Source organism: Taudactylus pleione, unplaced genomic scaffold (genome assembly GCF_031769625.1).
Source record: "Taudactylus pleione unplaced genomic scaffold, aTauple2 ptg000536l, whole genome shotgun sequence".
NCBI classification, from domain to species: domain Eukaryota; kingdom Metazoa; phylum Chordata; class Amphibia; order Anura; family Myobatrachidae; genus Taudactylus; species Taudactylus pleione.
The window spans coordinates 5,113,227-5,127,926 of NW_028284938.1; the positions used below are offsets into that span (position 1 = coordinate 5,113,227).

The window sequence follows — 14,700 nt, forward strand, 5'->3', positions numbered from 1 at the left end:
AAATGTGTGTGAAAAGTGACCTTTTTGGCACCCAAACGACAATTTTTGTGATCGCACCCAGCAATTTGGTCAGGTGTAGCTGTTTTACGCTGCTAAACCCGAAGTCTATGGATGCGATAATCTGCATCAATAGAACAGCGCCCAACAATCTCCCTTTAGATGGGAGATCGGGCGTGCTAAAACAATTGAATACTGCCCTATGACTGTACTGAAACAAGAGAGAAAGTAGGTGTATATGATAAAATGTATATACAAAATATATTTGCAGTATAGCACAATCAAATACTAGAACAGTAAAAATGATATTGGCAACAATGTATCAAATCCATGAACTAGACCAGTAGTTCCCAAACTTTTTTGAATCGCGGCGCCCTAGTGCATCAGAATTGTTTTCACGGCACCCCTAAGCCAAAAGTTTGTTATTGAGAAATTCAGAAATTTTTTTTTTAGTTAAGTGAAGTAAATTGTGCTTACCTGTCATCCTTAGGTTCATTTATGTAGTGGGTGACAGGTTTGCGCTTCTGCTTGTTCACATATTTACATTACATTGCCATAAATAATTTGATTTGGTGCTGGACCAACAACCTGAGGCACCCCTGCAAGTGTCCCGAGGAACACCAGGGTGCCGTGGCGCACAGTTTGGTTACCAGTGCTCTAGAGATCTGTTAATGGACCAGGAGAGATTCAGATATCTGGGGATGGAATGAATTCCAATATGAGTATTGTAATGTGAAAAGTTAATATAGATGCTGAGAGCCAGCTGAGCCAGCTGAGCTGAATAAATGTCCCAGTCTCTGCTCTTATACATTTCAAGGAGACACCATACAAGTACAAATGAATGGTAAATGTCTTCAACCAGTGGTTCTCTTAACTGGGTGCTGTGGCACCCTGCGGTTCAGCATTACACATTCAAAGTAAAAAATGGTTTACTCAAGTTTCAACATCCATACTTTGGAAAAATAAAATGCAGGTAAATTAGTGCACTTGCATAAGTCAGATGTAGGAGGAGAAAATATAAAAATCATTCACAACTTCTACTTTGTAAAGACTTTAGCAATGTTTTTGCAGGTTGCTACAATATCTGCGAATGGAGATCAAGAAATTGGTAACATTATTTCAGATGCTATGAAAAAAGTTGGTCGTAAAGGGGTCATAACTGTCAAGGTATGTATTTTTTTTCTTTTCTTTGAAATTACGATGAAAAGTAGCTTTATATCTTTGTGTTACAGGGAAAGGCATGGCCTACAGAACAGGAACACTACCTTCGCTATTTGCATTGTGGCCAACCATCTGGTTGCTGGACCATTACTCCTCTAAATCGTGTACCATAATTACAGTACATACATATATGCAGCCTTTAGACAGAGGCTAGAGCTGTTTAAACAAATACTACTTTTGCTTCATCTGGTGACTAAATATACAAAACATCATCTAGGTAGCCAGCGAATAAATATGCTGGAGCTTGCGATATATATCATTCACCACTTTGTGACTAGAGATGTATTCTACCTAAGCCTAGTTACATATTTCTGCAGTGTACAACATTTGTAGTCCAATCGCTGACTACTTTGCCCTCAAAATTACCTCATCTACAGTATTATCTAATGGTTTGGATGGTTAAAACTGATATCTCCTGTGGTTTATTAAAAACATGTCCAGGCCTCCCTACCTTGAGATTTGCTTAGCCTATGCTTGCAAGCATTGGCTAAGTAGCATTTGCACTCTCCAGGTACCCTTGGCTGGTAGGCACAAAAAGAAATGTGGCCCCTTTTTAGTTGAATAAACTATTCTCCTAATGTTATGTTACTAATTGTAATATAATTGTAAACTGCCTCCTTTATGTTAAAATTATTTTGTTGGCTATTCTACTGCAGCTATCCTTTTTTTCTTCTTCGTTCCTCCATGGCAGCCACATATTGGGTTCCCCTTAGTATAGACGGTAAGTTTTTTTCAGGGACCGGTCCCTCACTGCATATATGAAGCTGAAGACATGAAGGAGCACACATAACGGATACAAAGTCTTACATGAGGGATTTATTAAAGGTTTGGTAGTTTTAACAATCAGTATAAATATCAGCTGTACGTGTACTTCTGGAAAGAAAACTAGCAGAAGATGAATTGGTGAAAAGATTCTGTCAAGCAGTTAAGATCTGTCCACAAGTTAAATCCTTCATAGCCCCATGTGGTTTGAACTTGGGGCTTTATTCAGGTTGGATCGCACAGCTGCGTTCGCTCGCAGCCGGCCGATGTTTGCATTTTGCGTATGCATCACAGTGCGCAAACCGGCCGCTGCAATCACAGTGAGCACGCAGAGTCTTCACACAGTGATTGACATGAAGTGACCATTTGCCTGTGCGTTTGAATGCCTGTTACAGGGGCGTGCATAATTAAGACCCTGCAAATGTATATATTGGCAGTGGTCTAGATGGTGACCAGGAAATTTATCAGTTTGTGGTAGGGTTAGGTGAACCACAACTGTGCAAATGGTTCTGATGTTACCGATGTTTTTGCTGACTTGCGGAAGCATGTCATGGGAAGTGGACAGCTCTATACAGTGATGTGTGTCTTGGTAAAGTGCTACGGTGACGTACGATTGCATTCATTAGCATATTTTTGCAGCTAGCAGATGCGTGCAAACACAGCCATGCGATCCAACCTGAATAAGGCCTTTAGTCCTGAGAGCCTTGATGGTTGCTCCATTTGAACCTCTAGAAGAAGTTTCTCTAAAACATCTAACATTGAAAGTAAATTTTTGTAATTGCGAGATCATCAACAAGAAGTGTAAGTGAACCGCAGGCCCTGTGGGCAGAGGAGCTATACATGAAAATTAGGCCAGACATATTGAGGACAAAGAGTTTCGTACCAAAGGTGGTCTCCTCTTTTCACCTCAAAGATATCGTGCTACCAGCTTTTTTTCTCTCAGCCAAGGAAAAGCTTCAGTAGAAGAGATTTGTAAAGCATGGTCATCTGTACATACATTTACTACTCATTATGCAGTGGACTTGTCAAGTGCTCATTTTGGAGATGAGGTACTTCAAGAGGCACTCAAATAAGAGCTTTAGTATACAGAATTATAGATCTGGTTATTGGCCCCTTATGTGTGTATTAGCTTTGGTACGTCCCAAGGTGCGGCTGCCATGGAGGAATGAAGACGAAAACATCGGATTATACTTAAAGATAATTCTGTTTGTTTGAGAAACTCCATGGCAGCCCATAGATACCCTCCCGATTATAAGGAGACACTCAAAAAGACACAGAACAGGAGGAAGAGGTTGGATTATATGCAGTGAGGGGGTGGTCCCTGAAAAAAAAACTTCCTGTCTATACTAAGGGGAACAGGTCCTATACCCAATGAGTGCCTGTCATGGAGTCTCTCGAAGAAACTGAATTATCGGTAAGTATAATCCGATGTGTTCTTCTTCATTCCTCCATGGCAGGTGGAATTGGGAATTGGAGAAATTTCAGATGAAACTTCTTACAAAATGGAACAAATGTAGTCCAGTTCATCACTCCTTTCTAGGGGGTACCAGTTGACAATGTATGCTAGTAACTATGGACTTACTGTTTGTGGAGGCTGTAAACCCTTTAGGTAACATTTTTACAGTGTTTGCACTCCAGATGATTCAAAGCTTCTGATACGTGTGCTGGAATTCAGTGTTTTCTGTTCTCTAGCCAGAGCATTACTTTTCTTGGTAGGAAGGTTCATAAAGGTCAGAAAATCTACAAGATTGCCTCATAGTCACGAGAGGCCAGCAGGATCTTGTGATGGGTGGTTTCAAATGTTCGATCAATGAACTGTTTATTCCATGGCTGTAGAGCTGGAAAGCAGATGTTCACAAGTCAGGCCTTTTCATTGCAGGCAATAATTCCTTCACCTGGAAGTTTACCTTCTAAAAGTCAGGTGGAATCGGCAAAATTTAGGAATCTGGATGCATTTCTGCTAGATGCCGTTTTGGGGCTTTGCAGCTTCCATCTAATCTATAGTGATTCTTCTATAAGTTCTCAGTGTATAGAGGTGATCTGTCGGAGCCTCCTGTGTGGCGCAGCACAAAGCCTCTGATGACCAATTGTGTTGGGTTGCCACTTGGTATTTGGTGCATACCTTCACAAAGTTTTATTGAATTAATACGGTTTCTTCCAAAGACAGAAGTTTCTACATCAGGGTCCATAGGGTATCCACAGGATACCTTGGGGTATAGGTGATGACGTCAGGCATCGGGCACCATAGAGTTAAGCTTTCAGCCTCCCAGGATGCACTAGGGTCCCCCTTCTATACCCTGCCCCCGAGCCAAGGCATCTCAGTTTCGTTGGTGCCCGGCTCGGAGTCGGAGCACCTGTTTAGAGGGGGCATAAGGATAGCCCCTGAAGTTTTCTTCAAGGCAGCTGTGGCTGCCCATCTGGAAGTACAGCATGGACAGTCACTACTGACGTCCATGCTATCTTCCCTACACCCCCGCCGGTACCAGAACGCCGGTACTGATTCGGGGATGCTGGTAAGCATCTGGGGTCACAGCTAGCGGTGACCCCAGATGTTTTGGACCATGGCTGGATTCAAGGGGGCAGCAGGTAAGCAGCAGGGTCCCGCGGTGGGTCCCCGCTGAACACATGGTCCAGAGTCCCCAGGCAGGGGGCTCCCTGGGGACTGGCTGCAGCGTGGAGCCAGGTTACAACCTGCGCTTCCACTACTCCCCTGGGACAGCGGACCGCAACTGAGCGGTAGCGCTGCGGCGTCCCAGGGGTTAATTGCATCCCAGGGGAGCGCGACTTCCCTGTACACAGCCGGCGCCTCCCCCGCTGCACACAGCCCTCTCTGCCGATTGGCCCTGTGGCAGCGCTCCTCCCCCAGGCCGGCCTCCTCTCTGCTCCTCGGTGGCCATGTTTACAGAAGCATGGTGAACGCTGCTGGAAGCTGCTGATCGGTGGCATCGTGGTCTGGGTCCCCCGGCATACCTCTCCTCCGTTGAAACAGGTCTGTGTATGCAGCGCTGTGTCCTACCAGGCTCTGTCTGCGTAGTTGAGGATCAGCACTGATAGTGCAGGGATTAATTTCTTTGCATTGTATGTGACTTCTGCTAGCATCTGCTGCCAGTACTTTCAATTTCTACTGTCAGCCATTTCACTGTCCCTGCTCTTCTTCTGCTAAAGCCCTTGCGGTGCGGTGATTGCAGGGTGGTTCTCCCACTATACTAACGAGTATCAGTGAGAGGGGTCACATACTTACCATCATGTCTGAGAGTCAATTTCCTCTCCAGCTTCTGTGTACTACGTGCAAGGTATCAATAGCGGAGGGGGAGGGTAACACGGAGGGGCTATGTCGGCAGTGTTTTTTATTGACGCGGCCAATTACTGTGTCAGCTCCGGTACAGGAACTGCCCTGGGCTTGTTTCGCCAAAGCGCTTACAACCCTAGTGGGCCAGTTAGCTCCACAACCTGTGTTCTCACAGATGGGATTGTCCCAGCAGTCAGTGGTGTCGTCACCCATGCAGGGTTTCCCGAGACAACTGATGGTACCCCACAGTCTCCCTATTTCCCCTCCTCAGGTCTCTCAGGAGCCTGCGTGGGTTAATTCACTGACAAGTTCTGTACAGCATTTGTCGGACGTGTTACAAGGAGTCTGTGTTGCGGCCACATAAGCGGCCGGTGGAGTCTCTGTCCGCTCCTTATGAGGATGACGACGTGACATCCGATGGGGAGATTCTGGATCTATCTGACCAAGAACCTCTCCGTACTAAAGAGTCGGACGCTAAGTCCAAGGTTTATATTCCTGGCCTTATTCGGGCAGTCCGCAGAGCTTTAGTTATTGAGGATGACTATCCTCCGGTGTCCAAGTCCAAATATGCCTTTTTTAAGGATATTAAGGGTGACGCCACTGTGTTTCCTCTTTCGGATCAGTTAGTAGACCATTTAGAGGAGGCGTGGAAACATCCTGTAAACGGTATTAGCCTCAAAGACGCTTAGCGGTGGCTTACCCGTTTGCGGATAATTATTTTTCTAAGTGGGAATCCCTTCCACAGGTGGATTCTCATGTGACACGCCTAGTCCGAAGTGCCACATTGCCCATGCCCTCCATGTCCTCCTTGAAGAATGCTACGGACCGTAAGGTGGAGATCTGCCTAAAGTCCATTTATTCCCTTGCGGGGGGGGGGGGGGGGTCATCCAGACCGGCTATGGCCGTATGTTGGGTAGCCAGAGCTATGGAGCGCTGGGCCGATAGTTTGGAGGCGTCTTTGGATTCCGACTGTTCGGCTGAACAGGCCGAGTTGGTAGGCAATCTCCGGGATTCGGCCACTTACATCAATGAAGCGGCCTTGGATATCAGTACCCTAACTTCTCAGATTTCTTCGGCAGCTGTAGCTGCTCGTCGCACCTTATGGTTGCGATCTTGGAAGGCGGACGCTGATTCCAAAAAGGGCTTTGTAAGCTTTGCCTTTTTATGGAGAAGTCCTATTTGGTCCGGAACTGGACAAAATTGTTGCCACGCTGGCGGCAGCCAAATCTGCATGTCTCCCATCTGCTGCGGTCCCTTCCAGTTCAGTACACAGTTCTTTCGGCCTTACAGGGCCCAGGGTAGGCCTAAAGCACAGTCTTTTCCTCGTCAGGCTGGCCCCAAAAAATCAGCCAAGCCCCGGAAACAGGCCTGGAGTACTAGACGTCCGGCCCCTAAGTCAGATGACAAGCCTGCGGCCTGACTGTCCGGGCCTCCCTTTGGGGGATCCCAAAGTGGGACCGCCTGTTGCAGTTCGCCCAGTGTTGGTCGATAACCACAACAGACATTTGGGTTCACGAGGTGGTTTCTCACGGGTATGCACTCTCCTTTCGGCACAGGCCTCCGTCCCGATTCTTCACCACGGGCCTTCCATTAGACCGGAACAAAGCCGTGGAACTGCGGAAGGTTTTGCACACTATGCTCCAGGCTGGAGTTATAGTGCCTGTTCCATTCTCCCAGAGGGGCCAGGGTTTCTATTCCAATCTATTTTTGGTGCAGAAACCCAATGGGTCGTACCGTCCGATTCTCAACCTCAAGGCCCTCAACAAGTTCTTGCGGGTGCCGCGTTTTCGGATGGAGACCCTACGGCCCATCATTCGTTCGCTGGAACCTGGGGATTACATGGTGTCATTGGACATACAGGACGCTTACCTGCATGTCCCTATTCTTTTATGCCATGAGGTTACTGGGCTCCATGGTGTCAGTATTCAATATGGTGGAATATGCCCAGTTTCACTCCAGACCTCTGCAGCAATTGATCCTGTCCAAATGGAATGATGTGCGCACCTTTATGCAAGGTGTTCTTCGAATTCAGCCACCTTTTGTTCCACCGGTGGCGCCTTGGGATTTAGCTGTGGTCCCGAGGGCTCTCCAGGGACCGCATTGAACCACTGGGCTCAGTGGACCTTAAATGGCTTACAGCTAACACAATATTCCTTCTGGCCATTGCTGCGGCCAGACGTGTTTCTGATTTAGGGACTCTCTCCTGTAGACCCCCTTTTCTGATTTTTCATAGGAACAGGGTGGTGCTGCGCACTCGTCCGGGATTCCTTCCCAAAGTTGTTTCAAGTTTCCACATCAACGAGGACATCGTTGTGCCGGCTTTTAACTCACCTGATCTTTCAGTGTGTGAGGCCACTTTGGGCGTTGTGCGGGCCTTAAGAATTTATGTTGACCGCACTTCTTTGTTTAGGAAGTCGGACACCTTGTTTGTCCTCTATGGCTTCCGTAAAAAGGGTTGGCCTGCTTCAAAGCGAACTTTGGCAGGTTGGATTCGTAGGCTTCTGAAATTGCCATATCTTCATGAAGGTCTTCTGGTTCCATCCTCTGTGAGGGCTCATTCCACTAGGTCTGTGGGTCCTTCGTGGGCAGCTCGACGTGGTGCCTTTGCAGTCCAGATCTGCAAGGCTGCCACGTGGTCCTCTGTCCATACCTTTTGTGAGGTATTATGCGTTTGACACCTTTGCGCCTCAGGATGCTTCCTACAGGCGGCGGATTCTCCTTTTCAGCACAGGAGCGTCCCCACCCTTGAAGGATACTGCTTTGGGACATCCACAAGGTATCCTGTGGATACCCTATGGACCCTGATGTAGAAAATGAGAGATGGTAAAAACTTACCCTTGTTATCTCTATTTCTACGAAGTCCATAGGGTTCCACAGGACTCCCGCCCTGTCGCACCTGTGCTGCAGATGGGCTTTACTCTGGTCACCGGTTTTTCCGTCTCCCTCTGGTGAGAATGTGATTCTTGTGTGTCCAGATCTTTCTTCTCTCTTCCTTCTCCTCCGGCCTATGGCTTTGGTACGTAACTGAGATGCCTTGGCTCGGGGGCGGGGTATAGGAGGGGGACCCTAGTGCATCCTGGGAGGCTGAAAACTTAACTCTATGGTGCCCGATGCCTGACGTCATCACATATACCCCAAGGTATCCTGTAGAACCCTATGGACTTCGTAGAAATAGAGATAACAAAGGTAAGTTCTTACCATATCTCATATTTTTTGTGCCCAACACCTTACATCCAAAGCTATAGAACCTACTTCACCTTGGTGACAGTTTTGGGACATCCCCATGGTTAATTTTAAATACCTAGTTTCCCTGCATCATGCTTTGTTTTAATTGAGAAACACTTGCATAGTGTATTGTGGGGCAAAGTCCCCATGAAACCCTAACTGCATCTTTTCCTGATCTAGCTGGAACACATATATGTTAAATGACTGTTAGGTAATGGGTGGTACTAATTATTCCTAAGAATACCTTGGAAACGTGCTCTGTTAGGGTTCCATGAGGACCAGTTTGAAAACCCTGAGCTATGGAAAAAGGATGTAATGAAAGTACAAAAATTTAATTATCTGCTTTTTAAGTATGGGGAAATTTGGTTTTTACTTTCAAGATTAAAAAATAAATCTTGCCTGAGGTAAAGGGAACATATTCGGCAAAATATTTTAAGAAGAGTAGATTCTCTTTCTATACAGTACTAGCTGATGTACCCGGCGTTGCCTGTGTTTTAAATCTTCAAGTGATTAAGTTTTATTATGTGATGTCGTCCAAATCCAGCCAGTGGAAGGGCCAGAATAGGCTCCCCGGGTCAAATTTCTGCCCAGCTTACACAAACGGGAGGTCTGACTGGAGCCCTAACCCCCCCAAAAAACCTGGCCAGGATCCAACTACCACCTTGCGTTGGTTTCATCCAAATCTGTGCAGGGCTGTCCAAATGCATAACTGGACAGGCAGACAAATAAACAGACCAATGAATTTTATATATAAGATGGACAATTGTGAAGTCCTAAAAATGTCTACACATTTTTTAATTATTTAGCCATTACTATTGTACAGTTGTCTGTGTCAAAAAGTGCTAAATACATGAACAGTGTAATCTGAGCTACAAGTGACTTGTGCTCTATAGGTTTTTAAGTTATGTTAAATGTTTTTTCAGGATGGAAAAACACTTCATGATGAGCTGGAGATAATTGAAGGGTTGAAATTTGATAGAGGCTACATTTCTCCATACTTTATAAACACTACTAAAGGTAAGTATGCTTTGTTAGTATAAGTGTTCAATCTGCCATTGTGGAGTTAAACCTAATTGTCAGAAAACGTAAGGCTCTTTTTTTCTTTAAACAGAAAAATGGATAGAAATTCATGAAAGCTTAATGTACACTGTTAATATGCTTTTCATCAATGAGTAGTATGTACCACCCAGCACAGCATTCATAGCAATAAGCAATTGTGTTTGAAACATTATGTTGTCTAGGTACCATGAAGAGGTGACCCTTACCTAAGGCATGGTACACGCCTAAAGATTTATCTGCCCAATCTGTCTGGTGGGGAAGGAAAATCTGGTAATGTCTGGGAGCAAATGACAATCAAAATTTGCTCCCAAATGCCAGAAAACGAACAATGGTTGTTCAGACAGTTGGTTGAATCAGTTTGATTTATCATTTAACCAATTTATTCAAATAATTTGTCTCTCTTCTTGCGTTTGGGAGCAAATGATTTACATTTGCTCCCATACAGTACCAGATATTTCTTTCCACCAGGCAGATTGGACAGAAATATTTAGGTGTGTACCCAGTCTAATAAAGACTGTCAGATTGTAATGTGCAAGACCGATTACCTGAAGCGGGGAGCAAGAGACCGGAGTTCATAAGGTCTTTTCAACTAATTGCTATGCTTTATGGTGTTACTATCTGTGGGCCTGATTCTGAGATGTAAGCATACCTGATGGTTTGCGTACATCTCTGAATGTTGGAGCTCTGAGCATGCAGAGGACCCACTCTGCGCATGTGCAGAATGGGTCCTGGCGTGATTGCTCAGTCAGTCCCTCCACACACACACACACACACACACACACACACACACACACACACACACACACACACACACACACACACGGACACACACACACACACGGACACACGCGCACACACGCACACACACACACACACGGACACACACACGGACACACGGACACACACACGGACACACACACACACACACACACGGACACACACACGGACAGTTTTGGAGGCATGTCGAGTGCAGGGATGCAGACTTCCTGGACCTGGCAGTCCAGTTCAGACAGCCAGGCTGAGTAAATTGGTCGCAATGGTGATCCGGGCAGCATCTATGGGATCCCAGATGCATGCAGCAGGTGTCTTTCCTTCAGACACTTCCTGCTGCTTCTGCATTTAATTGAACGGTATTACTCAGCCGCTTCCCTGCTGCTGTGCATTACAGACCATCTCTGAAAGTGTGCACTGATTACTTCTACACCTGCTCCAAGCAGAGCATCTCTGACCATTCAAATGACGTTTTGTGAATCCTAAATTGTCTCAGAATGTCTGCAGGGTCTACCGCAGTATGAAGTACTGTCATTTTGTGAAATCTGTTAAGAGATCGTTAGACGATGCAGGGGCTGGCGTGACACGCCTCATTCTGCTTACAATATAACTGGTAAGGATGGCAAGTTTTCGACTTTATTTTTGTTATTGCAGGTCAGAAGTGTGAATTTCAGGATGCTTATCTTCTACTAAGTGAAAAGAAAATCTCCAGTGTTCAGTCTATAGTACCAGCTCTTGAAATTGCTAATGCTCACCGCAAGCCCTTGGTCATAATAGCTGAAGATGTTGATGGGGAAGCTTTGAGTACTCTAGTTTTAAACAGGTACTACAATCTGTTTAGGAGTAGGATATTGCAAACTAGACTGCATATCTCTCATACTGTTGCTTTGCTAGAAGTTGCTGAATAGACAGTCTAATGCTGGGTACATATTGCAGATATATTGGCCGATCAATTAATTGGCCAATATATCCTTTCAGACCTATCGAGTTTGCTCTGCTGCGCTGCCAATGGCAGATATCTGTCCCTACTGACCACCTGTACACTTTCTGCAGAGGCCGCGGGAAAGGGGGTGCAACATGCCCCCGGCCAGATGATGCTTGTTCAGTATGTGTGAACGACCATCATCTGCAGATATATCGGTCAGGTGTGTACCCAGCTTTACTATTGCATGGGGGAGGGTGGTATGAACAGGGTAAGTGACACTGTCTTTATTAGTTGAACTAGTGTGCCCGTGGTGAACATTTCGCCAATTTGAACACAGAACATATGTGCAGAAAATGCTTTGCTAGATAATGGCTAGATCTTATGTTAATACGACGGAATCGGGTAAATAAAAGATATGTGAAACCTAACCGGCTAAGCCTAGGCCTCTTATGCTTTTTGGGGATTTTTTATTGTAACATTTTGTCAATTTGTAAGTGTGATGATATATTTGGCCATGGACTCTGAAGCAAAATGGACTGTTTCCAGGGGGTATTGCAAGCTGAGCCCCTATAGACGCAAATGATGATGCACTGTTATTCCGCCTCAGTCTCCCAGCCTCCTGCCAATCAGCGGCTGCCGGCAGCTCTCGTGGAAAGCAGAGAAGAGATGTTGCTATCGAGGTACAAACCCGGTACTGATTGGCTGGGAGTTGCGAGCCTGGATTAGACATGTTGGAGAAAGTAGGTGAGGGAAGAGCTCCCCCTATGGCAGCAGCCTCACATGTTGTGCCACCCGCGCCCTCCATCATTATGTAATAGCTACGTCACGATGGCCAATCAGGAGCCAAACTGAGCAGAATGTAAATAGTGTCAGCACATGGCTAGGGCGCCGGGTCCATGTGAGCACAGACCACCAGTAGTGCATGAGAACAGCAGCCGGCGGCAGTCACACCTATCCCGCATCACTGTGCGGCTCTGTGTTCTGGTAGCTTTCTTGACATTTTCAGGTTGGCTATACCAAAGCATTTATTATGGCTCTTGGCAATTTCCCCCCCCCCCCCATATCAGATTCTATCGTGCCATTTCTAGTATTACTTTTGCAGTAGTATAGTAAAATACTGCATTGGATATTGGGTATTTTAAAAAAAAAAAAACTTTTTCTTTTTTTCTTTTTAGGCTGAAAGTCGGTCTTCAAGTGGTTGCTGTAAAGGCTCCAGGGTTTGGTGATAACCGAAAGAATCAGCTGAAGGATATGGCCATTGCTTCTGGTGGTGCAGTAAGTAAATATTGACCGGTTCATAGGCTTTCTGAAAATTTTTCATCCAAGAAAACCTAAGCATGGAGACACCTGGAATTTAAAAAAAAAAAAATCTCTTTATACCCATATCTTTCTAAGGCTGGGTACACACCTAAACGATGTTCAGGGCGATTTGCCTTCACCCTGGATATCGCATGATTGCCGGTAAACACTGCACAATTTAATGAACAACGGAACAATTACTTGTTCTGTCCTTCAGTAATACGTATGGCGCCACATGCGATATCATGTGATTGACTGTGCAGCACAACCAATGACGCATGTGACCAGCGGGAGCGCACAATTGTGCATACACACTAGGCAATAAACACGATTTGTCGTGCCGATATTGTCCTGGTGTGTATGCACCCTAACTGGCAGGAAAAAGATTAAACATCTTAAGTATGTTTTAAAAGTACACACGGGACGATTCCATTGTTTTTTGGTTTTTTTATGTCGCTGTAATGTTGCCCAATGTTGCAATTCAAATGTTTTAGGTGACCATTAATTATCTCGTTCTTCATGGGTAATTAGACCGGGTTTAGACATTTTACACAGCTAAAGCCCACGTTAGGGCGCCAAAACCAGGATTTATCACACATAGACTAGATAGGTGGTTCTCATCTCCAGTCCTTCAGTATAGCCAACAGTGGGGGCAGTTCAATAGTTTTTTAAAGGCATGATATTTAATGAGCGCCCAGTGTTGCAAATCAGTTGTTCTGGGCGCTCATTATCGCCCTCTTCGCCCTGGGTTTAGCCATGTAAAATGCCTAAACCTGTCTAAAGTTCTAGCGCACCCTAATCAAGGGGGTTTCTCACACATTTCTGCTCTCACCCTCCTGAGAGGAATGCCAGCGGCTATCGCGCCTTGACGGAACAATAGTTGAATTGCGGCGTCTTAGGATAAAAGCCGCCGGCAAAACAATTTCATTTTGCCCCACTGTGTATTTTGTGGATTTCTTTAATGCGCAGGTGAGTTAATCTATTTTGCCGTCAGTAATTATCCCACCTGCTTCCACAGACACATTTTCAAAACATTGCCTGTTGGGGATGCATAAGGGTTGAGGCTGAGAATGACTGGACTAGACTTTGCTGTATGGCATCTAAAAGAACCTAGTTCTAATATTTGGCCCCCTTCATATGAAAACTTGGACAGCGCTGGTCTAGTCTGATGAAAATAGTAATAAGTAGAATAATGAAAAATCGATGTTCTGTTTTTAGTTATTTTCTGTAATACGTATAATTTTAGGTTTTTGGAGAAGAAGGATTAACCCTGAATATAGAAGACATTCAACCCCATGACTTTGGAAAAGTGGGAGAAGTTATTGTAACTAAAGATGACACTATGATATTGAAAGGAAAGGGAGATAAAGCTCAGATAGAGAAACGAATTCAAGAAATCCATGAACAACTCGAGTCTACAACTAGTGAATATGAAAAAGAGAAATTAAATGAGAGATTGGCAAAACTTTCTGATGGTGTTGCTGTAATAAAGGTATAATTTTTTTCTTCGTCATTGTATCTAAGATACATCTGTGTTATCTTAGCAGCAGAAACCGTTTGTTTATAAAGAAAAAAAGACTATTTTCTCGTTGTCAGGCATTCATTATATTATATTCATTCCTTTTTTGTGTGTTTTTTTTTTTTTTTTCTTTTTTATTTATATATTTTTTTTTTCCTTTTTTTTTTTTTTTTTTTTTTTTTTTTTCTGCCATGCTTTTATTCAGGTTGGCGGAACAAGTGATGTTGAAGTGAATGAAAAGAAAGACAGAGTAACTGATGCATTAAATGCTACACGTGCTGCTGTGGAAGAAGGCATTGTGTTGGGAGGTGGTTGTGCACTGTTGCGTTGCATCCCAGCTCTTGATTCTCTGACACCTTCAAATGATGATCAGAAAATTGGTATGTTGATTGTACACAAAATAAAAGGCTCTCAAACAGATAAACTGTATAGTTAAAAAAAGGATAAAATGTTCATAAATTATCCTGTTACTGTAATCTGGTTAATACTGAATGTGGTGATCTTTTTGGAATATATTAATTGGTTTTATATCTGTCAAAAAAAATTCAGTCACATTTATAGAGCAGAAAATGTGTTCATCAAATCTACCACAGAGGTGGCAGACAAAGCCAGTTAGGGCTCAATCCAATTAGC

At 44.6% G+C, this 14,700-nt stretch overlaps 1 protein-coding gene across 1 annotated transcript in view; it reads left to right on the forward strand.

Annotated features, from left to right (window-relative positions):
* The window catches only part of HSPD1 (heat shock protein family D (Hsp60) member 1), a 58,631-nt gene that overhangs the window by 29,363 nt on the left and 14,568 nt on the right, over positions 1–14,700 (forward strand). The window contains exons 5-10 of the mRNA XM_088451039.1: positions 1,069–1,164; positions 9,418–9,511; positions 10,979–11,147; positions 12,425–12,524; positions 13,795–14,040; positions 14,273–14,447. Of these exons, the coding sequence (XP_088307165.1) occupies positions 1,069–1,164; positions 9,418–9,511; positions 10,979–11,147; positions 12,425–12,524; positions 13,795–14,040; positions 14,273–14,447 (880 nt within the window). The remainder of the gene's footprint in view (positions 1–1,068; positions 1,165–9,417; positions 9,512–10,978; positions 11,148–12,424; positions 12,525–13,794; positions 14,041–14,272; positions 14,448–14,700) is intronic.